The 23,691-nt window shown below is 51.2% G+C and overlaps 3 protein-coding genes across 3 annotated transcripts; 1 reads left to right on the forward strand and 2 right to left on the reverse strand.

Annotated features, from left to right (window-relative positions):
- The first annotated feature begins 2,180 nt into the window (after positions 1–2,180).
- TEX28 (testis expressed 28) lies at positions 2,181–9,753 on the forward strand. Its single transcript, XM_027535443.1, has 4 exons — positions 2,181–2,198; positions 2,290–3,056; positions 8,951–9,086; positions 9,370–9,753. Exons 1-4 carry the CDS (start codon positions 2,181–2,183, stop codon positions 9,721–9,723), a joined length of 1,275 nt encoding a protein of 424 aa, XP_027391244.1. The 3' UTR covers positions 9,724–9,753.
- Positions 5,012–8,436, reverse strand: LOC113887486 (40S ribosomal protein S27-like). The gene is made up of 2 exons (XM_027534620.1): positions 8,380–8,436; positions 5,012–5,242 (listed from the first exon to the last, which is right to left on the reverse strand). Exons 1-2 carry the CDS (start codon positions 8,434–8,436, stop codon positions 5,012–5,014), a joined length of 288 nt encoding a protein of 95 aa, XP_027390421.1.
- A 240-nt stretch (positions 9,754–9,993) lies between the features above and the next one.
- On the reverse strand, positions 9,994–22,269 carry OPN1LW (opsin 1, long wave sensitive). The gene is made up of 6 exons (XM_027535055.1): positions 22,158–22,269; positions 18,417–18,713; positions 16,034–16,202; positions 14,510–14,675; positions 13,071–13,310; positions 9,994–10,256 (listed from the first exon to the last, which is right to left on the reverse strand). Exons 1-6 carry the CDS (start codon positions 22,267–22,269, stop codon positions 10,146–10,148), a joined length of 1,095 nt encoding a protein of 364 aa, XP_027390856.1. The 3' UTR covers positions 9,994–10,145.
- Positions 22,270–23,691: the final 1,422 nt, after the last annotated feature.

Here is a 23,691-nt window from a genome sequence, read left to right on the forward strand (position 1 = left end):
ATTTAAAAACTTTTAAAAATTGTGAAATTTGGCATATGCATATAAAGGTGCAAAAACCTCAACATTTAGTTTAGGAAGTAGTGATAATGTAAACACACATTTAGCTACCACCCAGATCAAGCACCCTAGCTTCCACATGTTTCTCCCAATCACAATCTCCTTCTCTCGCTCTAGTGGAAATTTCAGGAACCACTATCCTGATGATTATGCTACTAAAGCCCATGTGTTTCTTTATAACTTTACTTCCTCTGTATGCATCCCTGAACAACATCATTTCATTTTATCTGCTTTTGAACTTGATATGAAGTGGGAGGAGACGGGGAAAACAGAGGATGAGATGGTTGGATGGCATCACTGACTCAGTGGACATGAGTTTGAGTAAATCTGGGAGTTAGTGATAGACAGGGAAGCCTGGCATGCTACAGTACATGGGGTTGCAAAGAATCGGACATGACTGAGTGACTGAACTGAACTGAACTTTATATGAATAGAGCCATATATTGTATGGATTCTTCTGCGTTTGACTCCTTTTGTTTAACATTATACTTGTTCATTCATGTTTTCAAGACTGTAGTTTATTTTTATTGCTGTATGCGTGGGTGCGTGCCAAGTTGCTTCAGTCGTGTCCAACTGTTTGTAACCCCATGGACTGCGGCCTGCCAGGCTCCTCTGTCCATAGGATTCTCCAGGCAAGAATACTGTAGTGGGTTGCCATTCCCTCCTCCAGAGAATCTTCCCGACCCAGGGATCGAACTCATGTCTCTTATGTCTCCTACATTGGTAGGTGGGTTCTTTACCACTAGTGCCACCTGGGAAGTGCCATTGCTGTAGTATATTACTGAATATATTACAGTTCACTTACATATTCTTTGATCTATAGACCAGGTGGGTTGTTTCTAGCAGTTGATTATTGGGAGTATTATTGTACCTGCCTCTCAAGGGTATATCTAAGTATGTAATTGCCAGGCCATTCAGCATTAGTGTGTTAGTCGCTCAGTCGTGTCTGACTCTTTGCGGTGGTCCCATGGCCTGTAGCTTGCCAGGCTCCTCTATCCATGGAATTTTCCAGGCAGAAATGCTGGAGTGGGTTGCCATTCCTTTCTCCAGGGGATCTTCCCCACCCAAGGATCAAACCTGGGTCTCCTGCATTGCAGGCAGATTCTTTACCATCTAAGCCATGAGCGTACCTGGGCCATTCAGCATGCATGTCTTCAACTTCATGATATTACCAAATGCTTTCCCCAAAGTTTTACACCATTTACTCTCCCACCAGGAGTGATGGAGGGTTCCTGTTGTTTCATATCCTGTCTGAGATTTATTACTGTTAGTCTAAATTTTGCCACTCTGCTCGGTGCATAGTGGTATCACATTTCTTTTTTAAGATTAAGGTATAATTTGCATAGAATAAAATACACGGAACCAAAATATCTATTACAATATAATCATTCCTGGCTCTCCACTGGGAGAGCATTTTCAGATCAAACACATTCATGAAGGTGTTTTTAGTTAAAAAGTAGGGACAGAACAGAGGCTCCACCTGTCCTGATCATACCTATCTCTCCTAGTTCATCACTGTCTACTCTGCCCTGGTCTCCTGTGTTCCAGTTATGCTCTTATGGCCAATTTTATTTTAGAAGTGAGAAATCTGACCCTCTGAGTGCTCAAGGTCTCAGAGTGGTGGTGTCAGGATTTGAACTGGGCTCTGTCTCCAAGGCAGTGTGCTTACTATTATCCCTTTCCATGTAAGAGACTCCTTTGTGTTACAGTAGAACCATCCACCCTGCATGGTCAGCTCTATGAGAGTACAGAATGTGTCTGCCTTCTGTTCCACATGGCAGACTCAGGAATATGTGTTCAAAGAATGATTAGGTGAAGGAATCAACCTGTTAGGCTGCAAATCTCCATGCCTCTCCCTTCTGTCCACCTGGCAGTAGCAATATAGCAAGCTGTATGAGTTGAGGGAAATGAGTTTATTCCATGCTTCACAATAACAGTTCTCTATAAAATGAGATTCACAGCTGGTAAATCTTTGAAGAGAAGTTCAGGAACAGACAGGGCAGATGTGGAGGGTGTGCTAGCCACCTGGAGATCACAGTGAGGTATGCCATGCCCATAAAGCATGTCCAGTCTGTGTCGCATGTACTCACACATGTTTTTGCACATGTAAGTACATGGAAGGCATGTACATGGAAGTGCATGTAGGGCATGTAAATACCTGCTCACACCTGGAAGTATTGTTTAGGGTGGAGTAATGAGTCTGATTCTCCAATTGTTTGCCTCTTATGGAAGTACCCGTTTTGTGATTCTTATCTCCCAATGCAGACAGAATACACCAAGGGCCCAACTACCATCCTCTCCTCCAGTGTCCCCTCCTGCAGATCCCTGTCATCCAGCGAGGATGGCCCCAGTGGCCACTCCAGCCTTTCAGATGGGGAGCTGACCCGGAACATACAGGACAGCATCAAGCACTGTATCCTCTACCTCTCAGAGCAGCTGAGGGTGGAGAAGGCCAGCCGCGATGAGAACACAGTGGGCTACCTCAAACTGGTATCCAAGGCCGACCGGCACCAGGCCCCCCACATCCGGCAAGCCTTTGAGAAGGTGAACCAGCGAACCTCTGCCACCATCGCCCAGATTGAGCGAAGGCTCCGCCAGTGTCATCAGCAGCTGCAGGAGCTAGAGGAGGGCTGCAGGCCCAAGGACTTAGTGCTGGGGACCAAAAGCAGCCTGGACAACAACTGCAAGCAGCCCCGTGAAAAGGTTCTGTGTACAGAGCCCCCCTGGCCAGGTGGAGAAGACTGCTCATCCAGCGACCTGTCCACTGTTATCAGACACGTCCCTCTCCAGGCTCATTTCCCAGCCTGCCAGCAGCAGAGGTCCTTGGAGAGCAAGTGTGGGGCCCAGCCACGAGCCCTGCTGGGGCAGAAGATGAAGGAGGAGCTGAGAGAGGTGAAGATGGTCCACTTGAGCCTGCAGGGGTCCTACCAGAGCCTCAGGGAGCAGTATCTGACTGACCTGCAAGCATTGCTGGAGTCCCTTCAGAAGGAAAAGTCCAGGTGAGGTGGAGCTCCTGGCCACCTGGGCTCTGGGGAGGGCGGGGGTGGTATCAGTGTTCCTCTTGGAGTGGCAGATGATACATGAGTGGAATTGCCTTGTCTGCCCTGACCCCATCAACTGGGCTCATGGCTAAGTTGAGGCATAAGCTCCCACGTGGGTGATATGTTCTAAAAATTACTGCCTTCCAGGGAATGCTTTCTCTCCTCCTCAGCCCCTGGTGCGGTGGGTTGATTTTATTCATCCAAGAGGCTTCCCTGGTGGCTCAGACAGTAAAGAAACGGCCTGCAATATGGGTGACCTGGGTTTGATCCCTGGGTTTGGGAAGATCCCCTGGAGAAGGGCACGGCAAACCACTCCAGTATTCTTGCCTGGGAAATCCCATGGACAGACGACCTGATGGGCTACAGTCCATGGGGTCACAGAGTCCAATAGGACTGAGCAACTTGACACTTTCACTTTTACTTTCAAGACCAGACTAGGGTCCACTAATAGGAAAAAAAAGGCAAACTCAATCTCTCAAGGACATCCCCATTTCTACTGAGCCCTTCTTGGGGTGCTAGCCACCCTCATAGGTGCCAAGCTCCCTCCTCTGAGCCCTGCAGTCATCCTCTGTTTGCATAGGGAAATCCTACCTGCACTGACACTGCTGGACCAATCCCTGAAGGGCAGTTAAAGGAGTATGAAGGGGCAACCTGCTGTCAAGTAAGGCAGCCAGTCACAATTCAGGTTTTTTGGGGGGGTGACTTTTTCAAGGTTATTGTAGTTGTTCCATCGCTGTTGCATCCAACTCTTTGCAACTCCATGAACTGCAGCACACCAGGCTTCCCTGCCCTTCAGCATCTCCTGGAGCTTGCTCAAACTCAAGTCCATCTAGTTGGTGACGTCATCCAACCATCTCATCCTCTGTCGTCCCCTTCTCCTCCTGCCTTCAATCTTTCCCAGCATCAGGGTCTTTTCCAATGAGTCAGTTCTTGGCATCAGGTGGCCAAAGTATTGGAGCTTCAGGTTCATCATCAGTCCTTCCAGTGAATATTTAGGACTGATCTCTTTTAGGATGGACTGGTTGGATCTCCTTGCAGTCCAAGGGACTCTCAAGAGTCTTCTCCAGCACCACAGTTCAAAAGCATCAATTCTTCGGTGCTCAGCCTTCTTTATAGTCCTCTTTTCAAGGTTGGATTTATGTAAAGCAAGACCAGAACTCAGGACAGTTGTGCATTTCCTTGTATGTTTCCATACTGCCTAGGCCAATGGGACTGTGGTGCTCTAGAAAGTTCTTAACCCACAGCATATTAGTGTCTGCCAGCTGTACTGGGGAGCAGAGCAAACTACCTCCTCACAAAACTCTGTGGGAATTGTGCAAGGTTGCGCTTCTAAGTCAGCACCTTCCTCATACCAACACCACCACGAGTGAACTGTGAAATAAACTGGCATCGTCTTCAGCCACCAAGATGTTCTGGTCATTGGCTATAGCAGTTAGCCTACCTTGATTAGTATACATTAAAAACAAAAAAGCAGGTCCATAGGACTCAGATTTCTTGAGAGAAATGGTGAATGGGCTGAAGAAGACAACGCAGTCATAGTGACAACAGGGAGCGTGTAGCATTGATCACCTGTACCATTCAGCGCCCACTTTACAGATGGGGAAACAGAGTCTCAGGCACAAGGGCATATGTTCAGCTCAATGAAGTGTCACCCGGTGTCCACAGCTGGGCACTACCCAGGCCCCTGCAATTGTCACGTCTTCTCTGGTATGTCACGGACTGAGGTTTCAAACTGGAGAGTTCTGTGACACTTCTCACAGGTTATATGTATTTGCTTTCAAGAGGGCTATTTTATTTTTCAATTGAGACAAAATTGACAAAACATAAAGTTATTAATTTTATTTTATTTTTTTATCCAAAACATGTTTATGGGGATGGTTTCCCATTCTTCTTGATACAGGTTACTTTTAGTGCTACTTCCGTCTGCAGGAGTAGCCTTCTGTAAGCCTGGCTTTTCCTCCTGTAAGCTGGCGGAAGACAGTAGAGCAGCCAACACACAAAACTACCGTTTGTGCATGGCTAAAGACAGTGATGATTTTATAACACCCTGGGCATTTCACATCCATGAAATAGGAATTGAGGCTCTGCACCAGATGCTTCTTCTTGTGTTTCCTATTGTCTTCTGGAGAGAGATGAGGGAGATCCTTTTAAGAGGCATGTTCTCATAGGGAGGTTGTTACTGCTGGAAAGGCTTAAATTGCTGATTTTAAAGTGTACAATGGCATTCAGTGCATTCACGGTATTGTGCAATGAAAAGTACATCTATCAATAATAGTTCCCCAATGTTTTCATCGGAGAAGGCAATGGCACCCCACTCCAGTACTCTTGCCTGGAAAATCCCAGGGACGGGGGAGCCTGGTGGGCTGCCGTCTATGGGGTCGCACAGAGTTGAACATGACTGAAGCGACTTAGCAGCAGCAGCAGCAGCAACGTTTTCATCACTCTCGAAAGAGACACTGCCACTCCCCATTTGCCTTCCCTCAGCCCCTGGTAACCACCAATCTGTTTTCCATCTCTCTGGATTTGTCTGTTCTGGTACATTTCATGTAAATGGAAGCATATGTTATATCAGACTTTGTGTCTTCTTTCACGTAATGTAATGGTTTTGAGATTTATCCACATTGCACACAGGAGTGGCTCATTCCTTCTTGTTCAGCAGTGCTCTGTGATGTGAATGCAGTGCATTGACCCATTCATTTGCTACCAGTTGGGGCTGTGAGGAGTAGAGCTACTGTGAACACTATGCGTGTCTTTTTGTGAACATATGCTTTTGTATGTGAAATTGCCAAATCAACATCTAAAGAAACTTTTCCAGCATGTGCTGTGCTTAGTCGCTCAGTCATGTCCAACTCTTGGCAACCCCATGGACTGTAGCCCTCCAGGCTCCTCTGTCCATGGGATTCTCTAGGCAAGGATACTAGAGTGGGTTGCCATGCCCTCCTCCAGAAGATCTTCCCAACCAGGAATCAACCTTCCCAACCCAGGTCTCCTGCATGATTGTACCATTTTACATTCCCATTAGGAGTCTGTGAGACTTTGAGTTGCTGCACGCTCTTGCCAATATTTGGTGGTATGGTCAGTCTTAGAAGTTTCAGGCTCCTAAACTCAGGTGTCACCTAGTGGAAGGGAACTCTAGATGGTGTCACCAAAGTGCAGTTTTTTTTTTCAACCTCAAAACTACTGGCATTTTTGACCAGGTGATTCTCTGTTGTAGGAGGCCATGCCATGTGTGGTGGGCTGTTTAGCCGCGTCCCTGTTCTCTCCCCACCAGATGCAGTTGGAGGGCTTTCGTCTGGCCGTCCTAACAAAGTATCTCAAACTTAGTGGCTTCAAACAACAGAGATGGATTCTCTCAGTTCTGGAGGTCAGCACAGTGAAGTCAAAGTCAGCGTGTGGATAGGGCTGCATCCCTTCTGGAAGGGCAAATCTGTTCCTAGCCTCTCCCAGCTTCCGGGGGCTGCTGGCTTCCTTAGCTTGTGGCCTTGTCACTGCAGTCTTCCAGGCCAGCACCTTCCCCTTCCCTGTGCTCTGTCTTCACATGCCCTTTTCCTCTGTGTGTGACCATTGCTGCTGCCTCCACTTCTAAGGATGTGTGTGATATACCACGTGAGCTTGGAGGAGTTGCTCTGTCTCTACCAGGTTACCCCATCTGGCCCGCTTCATCCTTCCCACCTCAGTCTCTCCATCTCAGACTTCTCTATGTTTCAGGCTGTTAGGTTCTAGCTCAGTTTGTCAAAGCCCATCCTCAGCTATGAACAAGAATATACTTTTCTGCAGCAGCAATGATGTATGAGGCCATTTTTATCAGACAGGGTGGCCTTAACAGCTTTGGAAGAATTTAAGGGGCGTTTTGATTGACCATCATTTTGCCCTCATAAGAGCATTTTGCACGGTGGTGCTTCTACCTCCGTGGCTGTAGGAGCCAGACAGAGAGGAGTCCTTGACCAAGGGAGGGATGTGTCACAAGCTAGGATCTTGCTGTGGCCCCACTGATAAGGGGAGATGGAGGGAACAGCCTTACATGTTAATATTGTCTTATTCAACAGTCTCTGCAAGAATGTGTGTAAGAGTATAGTCATTTGTTCTTAGAAATACATTAATGAAGAATCTGCTTGCTAATTTTGTCTTCATGAAGAACATGTTCATGAATATATACTTGAACCTGGTAGATATCTTGAATGTCCTTGCAGCTCCATCCCATATGTGAATGGAAGGACAGACATGGGGGAATCTGCTTTCAGGGTGGACACCCCACTCTCTCCCCTTCTCTGTGGTGGTAGTCTTAGTCAGGTTGTCAGACCAATCTCTTGTCAACAGGGAACAGGGCAGAGATTGATGGACTATTCCTTGAAATACCATCATGAACTGACTCTTGATGAACTGGCTTCCACAAATGAGTGTCTCAGCTTCTCAGCTGCCTGGGGACCATCTCCACGGCGTGCCAGTCAAGTCCCTGAACAGGACCTAACTGAACTTCTCACTTCCCAGTTCCTATCCCTGCCTCTGCTTCTCTGCAGGACTCCAGGCCCCCGCTGGTATCCAGCATTGTCACCCTGGCTCTGGTCAGGCCTTCCTCAGTTTTCCTTAAAGAGCTGGAAGCTGCCTGGCCTGTGTCTTTCCGGCCCATCCTTGCTGGTGCCCAAATGAGGGACCTCAAAGTGTTTTTTGACATCATGAAATATTCTAAACCCAGGGAAAGCAGAGAATAACTTGGTCAAGGTTATCTGTCCACCCCCAGCTTTCTCAAATCTTAACATATTCAAATTTTATTTAAGAAATAAAAGCTTAAAAGATGAGTTGCTTGAAACTCTCCCCTTCACCTTCCCCCCTTCTGCCCACTTGCTATCCTTGTTAGGCGCTTAGCTTTTCCAGACATATTTTTAGACTTTTGCTACTTAAATATGTGGCTGTAAACAACAGGTAGTGATGTTGTGTGTTTTTTTTTTTTGATAGGTCTACTGAGATATTACTTACATGCCATAAAATGTACCATTTTAACCGTATGTTTCAGTGAGCTTTAGTAAATTTACTTAGTTGAAATGGCAACCCACTCCAGTGTTCTTGCCTGGAGAATCCCAGGGACGGGGCAGCCTGGTGAGCTGCCGTCTATGGGGTCGCACAGAGTCGGACACAACTGAAGCGACTTAGCAGCAGCAGCAGTGTAACCGTTACCACAATCCAATTTTGGTTTCTGTTTTAATAACAGCTTTATTGAGATATAATTGACATCCCATACAATTCACCCATTTAAACTGTTTTTCTCACATTCACAAAGCCGCGCCATAGTCGCCACTGTCTCAGTCCGGGGCCCTGTCACCCCTCCCAGCAGAAGCTCCATCCCCGCTAGCAGTCACTCCCCATCTCCTCCCTCCCCCAGCCTCCTCTGTCTTTACGGATTGGCTTATGCTGGACATTTCCTACCCATGGAGTCATACAGTTATGTGGAGTTTTGAGACTGTTCCATCCTGATAATCAACAGATGATTTTTAGGGAAGAGCTACTGCACACGAAACACTGGGGTGGGGGTGTGTGTATATATATATATATATATATGGAATTTAATGGCATACACAGGCAGTTTAGATCTCTATTTCTACTTCTCATATATTGCTATTTTTGTAAAGCCATTACAAAAGAGTGACTATATATATAAAAGATTCATGAATATTGGTGTGTGTGTATGTGTGTGTGGCTGGCTGATGTGCATCTGGGGTGTTCTGAGACCGACCTGGAGGAGGAGTCAGGGTTCGACTGCAGCTTGAGGAGAGAGGAGGAAGGCGTGTTCTGAAGCCACATCTAGTGTGGCTTTGAGCAGGGTTGCTCAGGGCCTGTCACTGTCTTTTGCTCCCAAGACAAGTGCTGCTGGAAGGACAGGTGAATGGGCACCTACAGGGGCACCTGGACGAGATTTACCACCTCAAACAGAACCTGGCCTGCACCAAGGAGAGAATCGTCTACCTGTCCTGTGAGAGAGCCAAGGAGATCTGGGTGAGCAGCCCTGGGGGACCTTTGTGAGAAATGGCTGATAAGGAGGTGGTGATAGGGACCAGGCCAGCAGAAGATGAGGGAGTCTGCTCTGACACCCCCGGAGCCCAGGGAAGGGATCGTGCCTGGCACTGTGCCCTGCAGCGCCTGGTCTTTATGATCACGCTGCCCTCTCCTGGGGCCGGGGCCGGCTTAGCCAATCTGGGAACTTGGGCACAATCTGCGACTCTCTGGCTCCTGGGCAGCAGGGACACAGGGTCCCAGCTTCATGGTCTTCCTCCTGTAGGAGGTCATGGATACCTTCAAGAATCGCATGGGCAAGCTCAAGGCTCTGCAGCAGGTGACTCAGCTGGGGCTGACAGAACGCCCACAGAGCTGGCCCCAGGACATCCTGTGCCACTTGACGAGCCTGCTGCTGACGCTGGCCACGGTGCTCCTGGTCCTGCTGTCCGGCACTTGTGCCTGCCCCCTGCTGCTGCACTTGCGCCTGCACACATGCACCATGCTCCTGCTCCTTGGGCTCAGCACCCTGGCCTGGCAGAAGTGGCACACCATCTCTGCCCCAGAGTGGCAGGCCTGGGTCCCCTCCAGGTGGAGATGGTTTGCCAGGGCCTCTCGGCCTCCACCCAAGGGGCCTTAAAGGGCCTGGCTTTGCTAGCTCCTCCCACCTCTCCAGATGGCCACTGCTCAGCTCTGCCTTTCCTGGTTCATCCCTGGCAGCCCGGTGATGCCCACCTGCTTCACACTTCTCTTTCCCACCTGCAGACAGGAGGCTTATAAAAGATGAACATCTCTGGAGTACTGCACCCTTCTCTACCCTGCGTGCCCTCCCGTGACCCAGTGACCCAATGCCCAGAGGCTCGGTTGCCCCCAAATGGCCGTGGCAGCCCCTGTGACATGGTTGTTTTTGGCAAAGAGAAACTACGATTATTTCACAGGGATGGAGAAGCAAGGGTGGGGAGGTGGGGTGGATGGGGGCCAAAGCCCTGGAGGTGGGGACAGGTTCCATTTTCCATTTTCAGGTGAGAGGCAGGCATTTTCGTTTTCGGGGCTGGCAGAGACTCATGCAGGTGACACCGAAGAAACAGATGACGCCTCTGTTTTGGAAACACTGGAGAGTTCAGAGCTGTCGTCCACCTTCTTCCCAAAAAGTTGCAAGATGCAGTTTCGAAACTGGCAGGACAGAAAGGGTTATTGAATAGCAGAGCAGGTAGGGCCAGTGTGCTAGGCTAAATGCAACGGAGGGGCCCTGTGAGGATAGCAGTCCTTATGTGTCACCTTGATGGCTTAGGAGGCCTGAAGCTGAAACTCCAATATTTTGGCTACCTGATGAGAAGAACTGACTCATTGGAAAAGACCCTGATGGTGGGAAAGATCGAAGGCAGGAGAAGGGGACGACAGGTGATGAGATGGTTGGATGGCATCACCAACTCAATGGACATGAGTTTGAGTGAAGTCTGGCAGTTGGTGATGGACAGGGAGGCCTGGTGTGTTGCAGTCCATGGGGTCACAAAGAGTCGGACAGGACTGAGCAACTGAACTGAACTGACGGCTTAAACATTCAGAATCTACAAGGAGAATGGAGGAAGGCTCCAGTTACTCCTTGCACAGGTGGATAGTCTATCCCTGACTATTCGGTTATCTGAGTTATCTAATTGACCAGTTGATGGTGACTACTGTGGGCCAAATTGTGTTCCTCCAAAGATATGTTCAAGTCCTAATCCTTGGAGCCTGTAACTGTGATCTTATTTGGAAATAAGTCTTTAGAGATGTGATTAAGGTGCATATTATCATGAGGTCATATTGGAGTAGGGTGGGGCCTCATCCAATAACAGATGTCCTCAGGAAAAGAAGGCAATTTGGATTCAGACACAGAAGAACACCATGTGAAGGTAAAGGGCAGAGATCACAGGGACTCATCTCCAACTCGAGGAACACCAGAGGTTATGGGTACCTGTCAGGACCTAGGAGAAAGAACCAACCCTGCCCACACCCCGATCTCAAACCAAGAGAGAATAGATTTCTGTTGTTTGAACACTCCTAGCTTGTGGTACTTTGTTATGACAGCCCCACGAAACATATACAGTGACGAAAGATGATCCCAGCTAAGGGGCCAATGTCTGGGAGAGTCTCAGAGGCATTCTAGTGAAAAGGAAAGTGACTGTTGTCTTGTTTCTGGTCTGTCAACAAGGGGCCAGGTAAGGATTAGGTAGGCAAGAGCCCACCTCATCTCTTCAACCAAGAGTCTTCTGGCATCAGGAAGACTCTGATCTGTGCTGTGCTGTGCTTAGTCGCTCATTTGTGTCCGACTCTTGGCGACCCCGTTGACTGTAGCCCGCCAGGCTCCTCTGTCCATGGGGATTCTCCAGGCCAGAATACTAGAATGGGTTGCCATGAGCCCCTTCAGGGGATCTTCCCAATCCAGAAATCGAACCCAGTTCTCCTGCACTGCAGGCGGATTCTTTACTGTCTGAGCCATCAGGGAAGCCCAAGAATACTGGAGTGGGTAGCCTGTCCCTTCTCCAGGGGATCTTCCTGACCCAGGAATTGAACTGGGGTCTCCCACATTGCAGGCAGATTCTTTACCAGCTGAGCTACCAGGGAAGCCCTCTGCTCTTTGCTACTGAACCCCTAATGGGATGTATGCATTTCCCAGATTATATCTCATGACTGAGTTAACAACAATGCTTTGAGAATACAAAGCAGAGGCGTTTCCTATATATTTGGGGCCTGTTCTTGACTACCTCCAATATCAAAACTCTAGCAAAAACATAATTGTTGAAGTCAGTAACACCAGAATTGGGCTGAGCAGCAGAACAGACTCAGCTGAAGACCCAGCAGACGAGGCTGAGGGATCCATTGGCCACGCATTCAGCATCTACATACTGAGCACCCACGCTGAACCCATGTGTCTTTGGGGTATCTGCATTGAATCAAAAGAGCAACATTTCATGTCCTTGTGGAGCTCCATTCCAGAAAATTCTCTCTGAATGCAACAGGAAGGGATAACAGTGTGGAAAGGGTGAAAGCAAAGTTTGAAAGCCTGGAGAATCTGGGAATGCAGACAGCGGTAGAGGAGGGAGAGTTCCAGAGGGGAGAGTGGAAAAGCTCAAGAAAAGACAAAGATGGCCTAGGATTCTGCAAGTTAAAGCTAAACCTCAGAAGAGACCCATGGGAAAGACAGGAAATGGGGGCCGAGGGGTGAGCTCTGCTCTTGGTGTGAAGTCCTTGGGACTCCATAGTGGTGTTGGTTATACTCGATAACCTAAACATTACCATGGTGAGATGCGAGGCCCCTGGGAGAGTTGTATTCTGACCTGCAGACCTTTCTGATTATCAAGCCACATCACATCTACTCAACACCTTAGTGGAGTGGACATGATGGATTCAAGGAAGAATAAGGCAAATGGCCCTTCAGAGATGATGGTCACCTGTAATTTTGCAGGAAGTCTGGGAGTCATGGGCAGTTTAGTGCTGAGGCTCAATATGCCAGCTTCTGATGGCTGCCATCTGGCAAGACCACAGCATGTCCTGCCTGGACTGACCCACAAAGTTAAGAAGGCCAAAAGTCAGCACAGGCAAGAAGGGCCTCTGTGTCCTTGTCAGAATTGGGGTTTGAATATGGAAAGATTAAGTTCGCAAGAAGAGTTGTGTCTATGAAATCAAGACGCACATGCCCAGGGTACTTTGTATGCTAGATGCATTCTGGTAATCCTAGGGTGTCTGAGCTCCAGGCTCAGCTAAGGCCAGCCATTGAGATGGGCATGCACACATAGTGCCCTGCAGGAAGTGCCCACTGTCAGGCCCAGAACATAAAAGGATCCAGAGGGACGACTGTCTGGGGCTGGGTCACTGGTGCCAAGCCTCCCAGGGTTATTTTCCCGGAGGTCATTTTCAGGCTTCCTGCAGACACACTTCCTGGTGGGAGCCATCACTGGGCTCTTCCAGGGTCCATCTGCAGTTTGCTCTGCCAACTGTGTGCCTTACCTGGCGGTTCATGAAGACATAGATAATGGGGTTGTAGATAGTGGCACTTTTGGCAAAGTAGGCTGGCAGGGCAGCCACCAGAGGGTGGAAGGCGTAGCCGGGGTGTGCAGCAGCAAAGCAGGCAAAGAAGGTGTAGGGCCCCCAGCAGAGACAGTAGGCGAAGATCATCACCATCACCATGCGGGTTACCTCCTTCTCCGCCTTCTGGGTGGACTCAGATTCTTTCTGCTGCTTTGCCACCTGGGGGAGATGGAGAATCATCCTGGGGACCGTGAGGGGTATCTCAGGAGATTCCCTGCTGCTGACTTCCCTGGTGGCTCAGATGGTAAAGTGTCTACCTACAATGCGGGAGACCCAGGTTCGATCCCTGGGTTGGGAAGATCCCCTGGAGAAGGAAATGGCCACCCACTCCAGTACTCCCACCTAAGGGAGTGCTTGGCCTGGCCAGGGCTGGTCTTGTGGGAGCTCTTAGAGGCTTTGAGCGGAACTTGGCTAACACCTGCCATGCACTTGGCTTCGCTTGGTTCCCATCAGGAGGCGGGGAAGGAGCTAATGAGGCTGTTTCCAGCCTCCCCTAGTCCCCTATCAGATTGTGTCCCCCCGCCCCCACTGCCCTGCCCCATGGTCAGGTCTCAAGGGTGATTGATGGCTGGGGTGTGTGTCCTGTAGCCCGGATTCCACAGCTCATGACTCGCCCGGCCCAAGTTGTGTGTGGCTACCCGTGGAAGTCAGCTAGGTTGCTTCTGATCCCTGACTGCCAATGGGGGGTGGAGGTGGGCAGCGAAAAGGGGGAGCAAATCACAGGCTGAAGGCAGGGGGAGGGGAGCTTATCTCAGCCGTGATGGCCTCCCCTCCACAAAGAGCCGCGACAGCCTGTGCTGAGCCGATTGTGGGCACAAGCTGCTTTGTAGAGGAAAGTCACCACCCCAGAGGCCTCGGACTCTGTGTGCCAGGCCCCGGAGGCACCTTCAGGCCAAGCTGATTGACAAAGACGCGACTTCTGTGTGGTGTTTCGGGCAACTCGGGGGAGTGCAGAGTTCTCAGAAGCCCTTCTCCTGCCTTGCTCTGATTTCCTGCTCCCCTGTGGCAGGGGAGGGGACCAGCTTCTCAGGGAGGAGGGTGTGAATGCACCCCTTGGACAGCCCCCTGAAGGGAGCCCTTGGGTGGCAGCCTTTTGAAAACACCCCTTGCTTTGCAGGTTTTACTTTGGGATCTGGCTGTCTGTGGCTAGCTTTCCTCCCCACCCCCCTCCCCGGGGTCAGCTCTGGGTCCCTCCACGAAGAGAGGGGGGTCATCCCTGCCCACCCTGTACAGGCAGGGCCAAGGGAGCCTCACGTCTGGTTTGGAGGCAGGAGAGCAGACTGTGCGGTCCTCTGTGGCTCCCCTCTGCCTGCATGATCCAGCAGGCAGGAGGGAAGCCAGGAGGGTGAGGCGCTCACCGCTCGGATGGCCAGCCACACTTGCAGGTAGCAGAGGATGATGACGCTGAGTGGGATGAAGCAACACGTGATCATGAGAACGATCATGTACGACTGCACCCCTGGGTAGGAGCTGCCGCTGAACACATCGGGGCCACATGAAGTCTTCAGGCCGTGGGGCCAGTACCTGCAGAAAAGGGCCAGAAGCCCGTGCTGAAATGGGCAGGGACCAGGATCTCCACCCTGGCACCCGAATGACTTGATTGAGGGTTATTGGGCTTTTTTTTTTTATTATTGTGGTGAAATTCACATTACCCAAATTGACTTTTTTTGCAGTGAACAGTTCAGGGCCATCTAGGACATACACGGTATGGGGCAACTGCCGCCTGTCTGCTTCCAGGACATTTTCATCACCACCCCTCAAAGGAGGGCCTTTGGTAGGATTTCTGTAAATCCTTCTCCATCTCTGATCTCATTTTCCCCTCTTTTTTTTTTTTTTTTTTTTGGTGGTAAAACACACATAGGTGGCTCAGACGGTAAAGCATTTGCCCTCAATGCGGGAGACCCAGGTTCAGGAAGGGTCAGGAAGACCCTGGGTCAGGAAGATCCCCTGTAGAAGGAAATGGCAACCCACTCCAGTACTCTTGCCTAGAAAATTCCATGGATGGAGGCGCCTGGTGTGCTACAGTCCATGGGGTCACAAAGAGTCGGACACGACTGAGTGACTTTACTTTCTTTTGTTCTTTACACATAATTAGGAGGTTTGGTGCATTCACGATGTTGTGCATCCATCACCAATCTGGTTCTACAACATTTTCATCATTCCCATCACATTCTCTTTTTACAAAGGGGAGGTGGGGCACCCTCTTGCCTTAAGAACAGCTGTGAGCCCCTGAGGATTACATGAACATGTGTTCAACAATCCCAGCTATTGCGGGTATGAGGAGGGTGACAGACAGAGCCTCGCCTCCATGACGATGGAAGCTTCCCGAAGAAAGAACTTGTTCACCAGCTTGCACCAGAAGACAGAAATGCAGCAGCCTTGTCCCATCCTGCCCACTCAAATATCAGAGCCGCTTCCTTGGAAATTCGGGTCTTTTCCCAAAGAATCCACCTGATGAGGACACTGGTGAGCTGCGACCCAAGGAGCCTCTGCAAAGGGGGCCCCTTAGCAGGTGCAAGAAAGAGGCCTGGGACAGAATGGGTAAGACTCTGTGTGCCCAGTGATCCAGTGTGCCCATGGCCCGAGCCTGCAGTGTTCCTCTCTGAGCTCTCATGAGCTGCTCCTGTCTGGGAGAAACAGACCTTTGCTGAGGCTTGGAGGGCCTGTGCCCACATGGCAGCCAGGCAGAGTCATACAGCTGCAGACCTGGCCTGCTTGAAGGGCCCTCAGGAGGAGTCAGGTCTACTTCCACTTCACTCCTGGGGCCACAGAGGCCCAGAGACAGATAGTGATTTGCCCCAAGGTCTCAAAGTGAACGACGAGTTTGACCCTCCTTGCCCTGTTCTACACACATTGTCTTCCTGGCACCCCCGCCTCCTCACCTACTCCAACCAAAGATGGGCGGAGCCGTCCACACAGCAGCCCAGATCCAGGAGAAGGCGATGCCTGTGATGGCCAACTTGGCATCAAATCTGACGTTGCCAAAGGGCTTGCAGACCACCATCCACCTCTCCCAGGAGATGATGGCCAAGGACCAGAGACCGGTGATCCCTTTGGGGCAGAGCAGACATAGGAGGGCTTTGAGTCAACACTTCGCAAGATCAAGAGGGAGAACGCCCCCACGCCCCCCCCCCCAAATACCTGCAAAACCTGATTCTCCAAAAAGTGTTTTCGGGTGCATGGAGCAGGTCTCTTGGTCAGTTTCTTTCTCTAACACCTGTGTCCCCTGTTCCTTCCCTGATGTGCATGCAGCCGCCTCCCTTTGCCCGCTCTGGTTCAGCCTCATGGCCCACCTCGCTTCTCATCTCTCTTTTATCTGGCCACCAGCCTTTCTCGTGATACTGTCAATGCAAGTCCTGATGGCCACGTACACCCCTGAGGCCACACTGAGGTGCCACTGTCCCAGCCAAGGCCAGGAAACAGGATGTGTCTGGTGACTGGCACACTCCAGCCGTGGGCATGCCTGCCCTCAGCCCAGGCCTCTCAGCACGGCCTACCTGGCAGCAATCTGTGTGTGGAATTCAGGGCTCCATGAGCTGGGATGGGGCAACAATGTGTTCATTTCCACCAACGTCTGCTGGACACTTGGCCTCCCTTACTCCCAACACGAGTGCAGTAGCGTTAGCAGCACCTGTGGCTTGTCACTTTACAGAGGTGCTAGGCATTTGCCAAGACAACTATATTCATTACCACGTTGACCTTTCAGGGGCTCTCCAGCCAGATACAGTTGATACTTTCATGGAGTGGTGTCCTGAATACTTCTACAAACTACTTTTAATATGAACACTTTGAATGAGGGACTGTGTCATTAAGTCATGTTTCATACTTCAATAACCGTATTTCAGTATCATTGGCTTCCTTGGGACTCTATGGCCCCCCAAACTGGTGACCTGAGAGCAGACCTTGAGCAGTTACAGAGGTGGGATGGACGGGATGGAGGAGCCACTCGGGGGCCCTGGCACGAGCTACCCACGGTGTCCAAAGGGTTTGAACTTGGTTAGGTCAGTGAGCAGAGGTGACACCGCCAGTGGCTCAGGTCACTGACCAGGTCCCCTCTCACCTGCCCCGCTAATCCTATTGTCTTTCTATGGCTCATCTCTTGAGAATCCAAATTGGAGATCACTGTAGGGCAGTGAGACAAACCCAACATAGATGTGGGTGCCAAGGACCCAGGCATGTGAGCAGGTGGCCATGGGACTTAAAACTGGGAGGAGGCAGCTGCGAGCCTTTGCTGCTTTGATGGCTGGAGGCCTGGAGACAGGGTGCACGTGCTGAGCACTGGGGCCCTTGGACTCCTTGTCATCTTCGGTGGATGCCAAGCTGCAACCCTGCAGCCCTTGCTTCTCTCCTGGGGGTGTGTGCCCCCGAGGGGTCCATGTCCTCTTCTTCATAGGCCCCTGGCAAGCAGACCTGGCCTCCCAGCATGCCCCAGCCTTGCCTAGTGCTCAGCGTGTGGTGGATGCCAGCCAGCCCTGGTTTCCTCACATCCTCCCAGCTATTGGCGAGCCTCCTCTCGGTCTCCCCCTCCGATCCCCTCATCCCCATCTCAGCCTGCCATCCTGGGCCTCCTCCGTCCCTTGTCTGCCCACCCAGCCTCCGGCCACCCAACCAGCCTAGCTGTTGGCACCCCACCCTCCTCGCCCACTTGGCGTGAGTGCCCTCGCGTCCTTCTGACCCAACATCCAGCTCCCTCACGGCCTCCTCCAGGTCCCGGTCCTCTAAGGACTGACGGCACCATATTCTCACTATCCAGATGCCCGACAGCACAGAGCAACGAACACAGGGGCTTGGCAGCCAATGGAGATCTCAGCAGAGCCACGAGCCATGTAGAAGTGAGCGATTGGGCTGGGGAAAGGGACATAGGATCTAGTTTCAATATCTCAGGAGCTCTCCTGGGAATTGCTTCCTTGCCAGGGAAAAACTGACACAGGTGAGCTGAAAGGGCACGTGTCCCAGATTTGAGTGGGAGTCTCGTTTGGGGTGCCCAGAGGCCTCCTGTGCCACCCTGTTCTGGGATTATGTGGATCTGTCTGTCTCCGCCCATGCCAGCTATATGGTCTCAAACTGAATGTCACCAGGTCAGGTCTATTTCAGAGCAGACACCTCTAATGGTCCCAGCCCAACTTCCCCAGCAGGTCCATCCCCCTTCAAAGATGTGCTGAGCCTGCGTCCCACAGCTGCCTCTGGTGATTTTGCCCACATGACGGTCTCCTTTACGTGCAGCAGGCTGGGTCTCCCCCAAACCCAGGCCCCCAGGTGACTTACCACACAAGGAGACAGTGTAGCCCTCCACAACACACAAGGGGTGGCCCAGCACAAAGTAGCCATACATCTGGTTCACAACGCTGATGGTGCTGGCGATGATGGTCTCTGCCAGGTCAGCAATGGCCAAGTTGACCAGGATCCAGTTGAGAGGGTGGCGGAGCTTCTTGAACCTCATGGTGGCTGCCAGCACGAGCCCATTAGTGAAGACAGACGCGATGACCACGAAGACCATCCAGGCGCTGGTGAGGTGGTACACCCATCTGGGAGCGATGTGGTAATTGGGGCCTTCAAAGGGATCTTGAGGCAGGAGGTACAGAGTGAGCAGAGGACTCGGGCAGCTGCTTCATCACCTGTACGGCCACACCTGCCCTCGCCTTTGCAACTGGTCTTTCCCCTTAGCTTTGTTCATCTGCAGGCAACCTTCCCTCAATTCTGTCTCTCAGACCCAAGGCCACGACCTGCTGGAAACACCTGCATGGGCATCCTTGAACTTAACAAAGCATCATCCATGCCAGGTATTGCTCCCTGGTCTGAGTTGCCCACCCACTCCTGGAGTGTGGTTGGCTGGCTCCTGCTCCGCTGAAAGCCCCTTGGCACCCTGGTGCTGTTGCCTGTGTGCCCTGCACATCATTCTGTCATCAGATCTTTGCTCATGGTCTCCCTCATACCCGGGTCCTCAGCTGGTTCATACCATCCAGTCTGGCTCTGTGCCCTTACCTTCCAGGACCCTTTCCAGATTCCCCAGCTGAGATTTAACTCCATATCGGAGCTGTGCACGTGCGTGTCCTGTCTTCCTCACTGGACTGTGTCTCATGCATGTACAGTTAGTACCCCAAGAATGAATGATTGAAGGCCTTTGCTATGGATTGGATTGTGTCCCTTCCAAAAAAGGCATGTGGGAATCATAACCCCCACTCCCTCAGAATGTGACCTTATTTAGAGAAAGGGTTTGTACAGAGATGATCAAGTTTTGATGACGTCCCTAGGCTGGGCCTAGTCCAATAGGACTTGTGTCCTTACAAAAAAGCAAAATTTGGACACAGATGCATTCAGGAGAAGATGGCCGTGTGAAAATGAAAGTAAGGATCGGGGTGGTGTTTCAATAGCCAAGGGATACCATGGATTACCAGAGATTATTATAACCTGGGGGAGGGATACCGTGGATTACCAGAGACTACTATAACCCAGGGAAGGGATACCACGGATCGCTGGAGACTACCATAAACTGGGGGAGGGATACTACGGATTACCAGAGACTACCATAACCCTGGTGGTGTTCCCTGGTGGCTGGTTTGGGGGATTAGCCACCTGGATGGGTGAGGAAAATCTGATGGTTATCAGCTCTGACCTCTGCTGTAGAAGGGATAGGCTACCCACGCCAGTGTTCTTGGGCTTCCCTGGTGGCTCAGCTGGTAAAGAACATGCCTGCAATGCAGGAGACCTGGGTTCGATCCCTGGGTTGGGAAGATCCCCTGGAGAAGGAAATGGCAGTCCACTGTGGTACTCTTGCCTGGAAAATCCCATGGATGGAGAAGCCTGGTAGCCACCGTCCATGGAGTTGCAAAGAGTCAAACATGACTGAGCGACTTCACTCACTCACCATAACCCAGGGGAGGGACCTGGAACAGAGTGTCCCTCAGAGCCACCGGGAGGAGCCAACCCTGTCGAGCCCGTGATCACTGGCCTCCTGAACTGGGAGATGATCAATTTCTTTTGCTTAAGCCACCCAGTCTGTGGTGCTTTGTCATGGCAGCTGGAGCAACACACACAGAATGAGGAGTAACTCCCCTTTATTATGACAGTGGGTCTACACCTTTCTTTGTTGGAAGGACCTTTCTGCCACCACCATTTTAGCAGATTACTCAACCACTAAGTGATGGAAACAGGATGATGGGGAGGGGGGTTGGGCAGAAGGGCATGGGTCAGTCCAGGAACAATCAACTCATTTTCTTCAACAAATAAATTTCAAGGACATTGAGGGAAAACTTCTAAAAGTATGACTTTGCATTTATGTTTTTAAAGAGTCCTTTCTTCTTAGAGCTACCTTCTGAAGACTTACAGAGGAAACGATGTGATGTTTTGGATCTGCTTCCAGAAATTGGCAGGAGTGGTTAGTGGGCAGGATAGAGAGGAAATAAGAGAAGTGACGGACACCCTAGTGGAGGGGACAAGTGATGGGTACCCAGTGCCATTATCCTCTCCTTCTATTTTGCTAGACACATGAATTTTTGTAAAAAAAAAAAAAAAATTTACAATAAGGAAATCTGGGGCATTGACAAAGCCCCAGGTGCCTCCAGGAAGAGCGTTGTTGGATCTCCATCAGGGACATTCTGGGGTGGAAACCATCAGGTCAATGTGAACTTCACGGTTCTCCACCAGTTTGGCTTGGGAACCCTATTGCTGGTCCTGCTCTGGGTGTCAAGGAGCCAGTGTGACTTCTGGAAATTGTGGCAAGTGAGACATTTTTCCCTTGGACTGCAAGGAGATCCAACCAGTCCATCCTAAAGGAAATCAGTCCTGAATATTCATTGGTAGGACTGATGCTGAAGCTGAAGCTCCAATCCTTTGGCCACCTGATGGGAAGAATGGACTCATTGGAAAAGACCCTGATTCTGGGAAAGATTGAAGGTGGGAGGAGAAGGGGATGACAGAGGGTGAGATGGCTGGATGGCATCACCAACTCAATGGACATGAGTCTGAGTGAACTCCGGGAGTTGGTGATGGACAGGGAGGCCTGGTGTGCTGCAGTCCATGGGGTCGCAAAGAGTCGGACAGGACTGAGCAACTGAACTGCACTGAACTGAGACATATTTGAAGGAACTGAAGGTCTTCAGTTGGAAGGAGGGACCTGCGGAGTTAGGGGCCGGGGGTCATTGGCATCTTCAGCTCTCTGACGGGCTGACAGACAAAACCTTGTGACTGGGCCATGCCCAGGGCTGAATGCCAGCTGCCTCAACAGAGTTTTCTACTGTCTGGTGCGGCTGAAGCACCTTTCCTCAGGAGCCGAGCTAACTTCTTCCCTAGCACATGCCGCCAGGGGCCAAGGGCTCCAGGGTGAGCTTGGACAAGACGACCGCCGTGGTCTCTTCTATCCTTAGGCTCTCGAAGGCACTCACCCCGCTCTGGGCCACCCGAGCCTCCTGCTCCTGCTGGCCATTTCCGTTTGGCTTTGGGAGACGCAAAGATGAGTTAGGCCCGGGTTCCCTCCCCAGGAAGAGAGCCCCTGCATAGACGCAATGGGGTTGAGGGCAATGAGCGCGCACTAGCAGTCTAGGACGGGGATTCTCAGAGGCTCTGTGAAGCCAATGTGGTTTAAAAATGCACATTCGATATGATGGTGTCCTTAGGGGCTTCCCTGGTGGCTCAGATGATAAAGTGTCTGCCTGCAATGCAGGAGACCTGGGTTCGATCCCTGGGTCAGGAAGATCCCCTGAAGGAGGAAATGGCAACCCACTCCTGTAAGTCTTGCCTGGAGAATCCCATGGACAGAGGAGCCTGGTGTGGGCTACAGTCCATGGGGTCACAAAGAGTTGGACATGACTGAGTGACTTCACTTTCTTTCTTTCTGTATTCAGAAAGTACCCCCCCCCCATTCATGGCATCATAAAAGCTAAGGGGAGCAAAGGGGTACAGAGGCTCTCTGGGGTGGATGGGTGGCCAGCCAGCACCTCGTTCGCAGCCACTTGGGCCTGTGTCCCCTGAGGGCTGTTCCAGCCAGTCCAACCCAGCCTGCTTGCTCACCTCTGGTGGAGTTGCTGTTGGTGTAGGTAAAGATGCTCCCCTGGGTGCTCTCCTCAAAGTTGGCCTGCGGCTGCCCACCTGCAAGCCTTTGGGGGCCCCACGCGTGGGCCATGGCTCTGCAAAGCCCTGTCCCTGATGCCCGCCAGCCCTGGCACTGCCCGGGGGGCCACAGCACTTTATACCAGCCTGTGGGATCAGCCCAGGCCTCCTCACCTTAAAAGCCCCCAAACCCTTCACCATCTGATCTCTTAATTGGGCCTGGGACTTAGACTTCCTCCTCCCCCAGTGCTGGGCCTGCTGGCTCCTGGGTGAGCCCACGGGGGTGGCTCAGAGGGATTTGCTGGGAGCCAAACTCCAAGCCAGGGTGCTGCGGGGGCTGCTGCAGGCCCTCGCTTCTGTTTCCCTGTCCTCTCTTCCTTTCTACCGTCCAGCACCTGCTCTAGGCCAGGCAGGCCCAAGCAGCAGGCTTTTCAGTCCAGAGCCCAGCCCTGCTTTTCACAGCGGCTCCTCTCCAAGCAACTTTGGGGGCCTTGGGCCAGGACCTGGAGCCTTCTGGAGGGTCAGGCCACATTGGGGGCCCAGATGGATACGAGTTGGACCACTGGGACTCCTTCCCCAGGAAGGGATGGACATCCCACCATCCATCCGGCTCTCCCTGCCCCTCCTACCTTGCTCCCCAAGAGCTGCAGCTCCCCTGGTCACCAGGGAGCTCATCCAGGACCCCTAGAAGCCATCCTGAAGCCCCCAAAGGTGCCCACAGGCCCCACCTGTCCAACTCTCCTTCCCTGAACTCACAACTTTCCTTGGACTACCCTTGACTAGGACTTCCTCTAGACGTGCCTTCAAAAGCGAACCTCTCTGCAGAATGTTCCAGACAGGCTGCCTCCGCTGTCCCATTGCACCCACTGCTGTATGGCTGCCACTGGCTGAGCACTTGGCAGGGGCACCAGTTACCTAGAAATCGCTCAATTCTCCAGCCTTGCCTGTCTCCACACAAGAAGGCATATACACACGCTCAGGGCAGCATCATTCACAAGAGGTCAAACTGACCCAAAGTCAAATCAACAGGTGAATAGACACCCAACCAAATGTGGTATATCCACGTACTGGAATATTATAAAGTCATAACAAGGGATGAAATCGTGACACATGTTACAACATGAAGGAACCTCGAAAAGATGATGTGAACTGAAAGGAGCAGACACAAACGATCTCAGATGGTGGAAGGCCCAGAATAGACAAGCCCACAGAAACAGCAGATTGGTGGGTGCCAGGGGCTGGGAGGAGGGGCATGGAGAGGGATTCCTTAGAGAAAGAGATGCCTTGGGCAGTGATGAAATAATTCTAAAATTAGATGGTGATGGTACAGTGACTGTGGAAAACAGTTGGGCAATTCCAAAGATTGAAAAATAGAATTACCATGTGACTCAGCAATTGTCCTGAGTACATGCCCAAAAGAACTGACAGGGCTTTTGTTCACGGCATGAACAGAGTGTGTTCGACGGCACTTGATGTAACGAGCTCAGATCCCAAG

This window comes from Bos indicus x Bos taurus, chromosome X (genome assembly GCF_003369695.1).
Source record: "Bos indicus x Bos taurus breed Angus x Brahman F1 hybrid chromosome X, Bos_hybrid_MaternalHap_v2.0, whole genome shotgun sequence".
Lineage (NCBI taxonomy): Eukaryota > Metazoa > Chordata > Mammalia > Artiodactyla > Bovidae > Bos > Bos indicus x Bos taurus.

Coding starts and splice junctions, on each gene's coding strand:
- OPN1LW (XM_027535055.1), bottom strand. CDS start 22,269: ATGGCCCACGCGTGGGGCCCCCAAAGGCTTGCAGGTGGGCAGCCGCAG. Junction 18,714..22,157: donor CAACAGCAACTCCACCAGAG/GTGAGCAAGCAG, acceptor TCCTGCCTCAAG/ATCCCTTTGAAGGCCCCAAT. Junction 16,203..18,416: donor CTACACTGTCTCCTTGTGTG/GTAAGTCACCTG, acceptor TCTGCCCCAAAG/GGATCACCGGTCTCTGGTCC.
- LOC113887486 (XM_027534620.1), bottom strand. CDS start 8,436: ATGGAGCTTCTGCTGGGAGGGGTGACAGGGCCCCGGACTGAGACAGTG. Junction 5,243..8,379: donor CTGAGACAGTGGCGACTATG/GCGCGGCTTTGT, acceptor GCCTCTTAAAAG/GATCTCCCTCATCTCTCTCC.
- TEX28 (XM_027535443.1), top strand. Junction 3,057..8,950: donor CTTCAGAAGGAAAAGTCCAG/GTGAGGTGGAGC, acceptor TTTGCTCCCAAG/ACAAGTGCTGCTGGAAGGAC. Junction 9,087..9,369: donor AGAGAGCCAAGGAGATCTGG/GTGAGCAGCCCT, acceptor TTCCTCCTGTAG/GAGGTCATGGATACCTTCAA.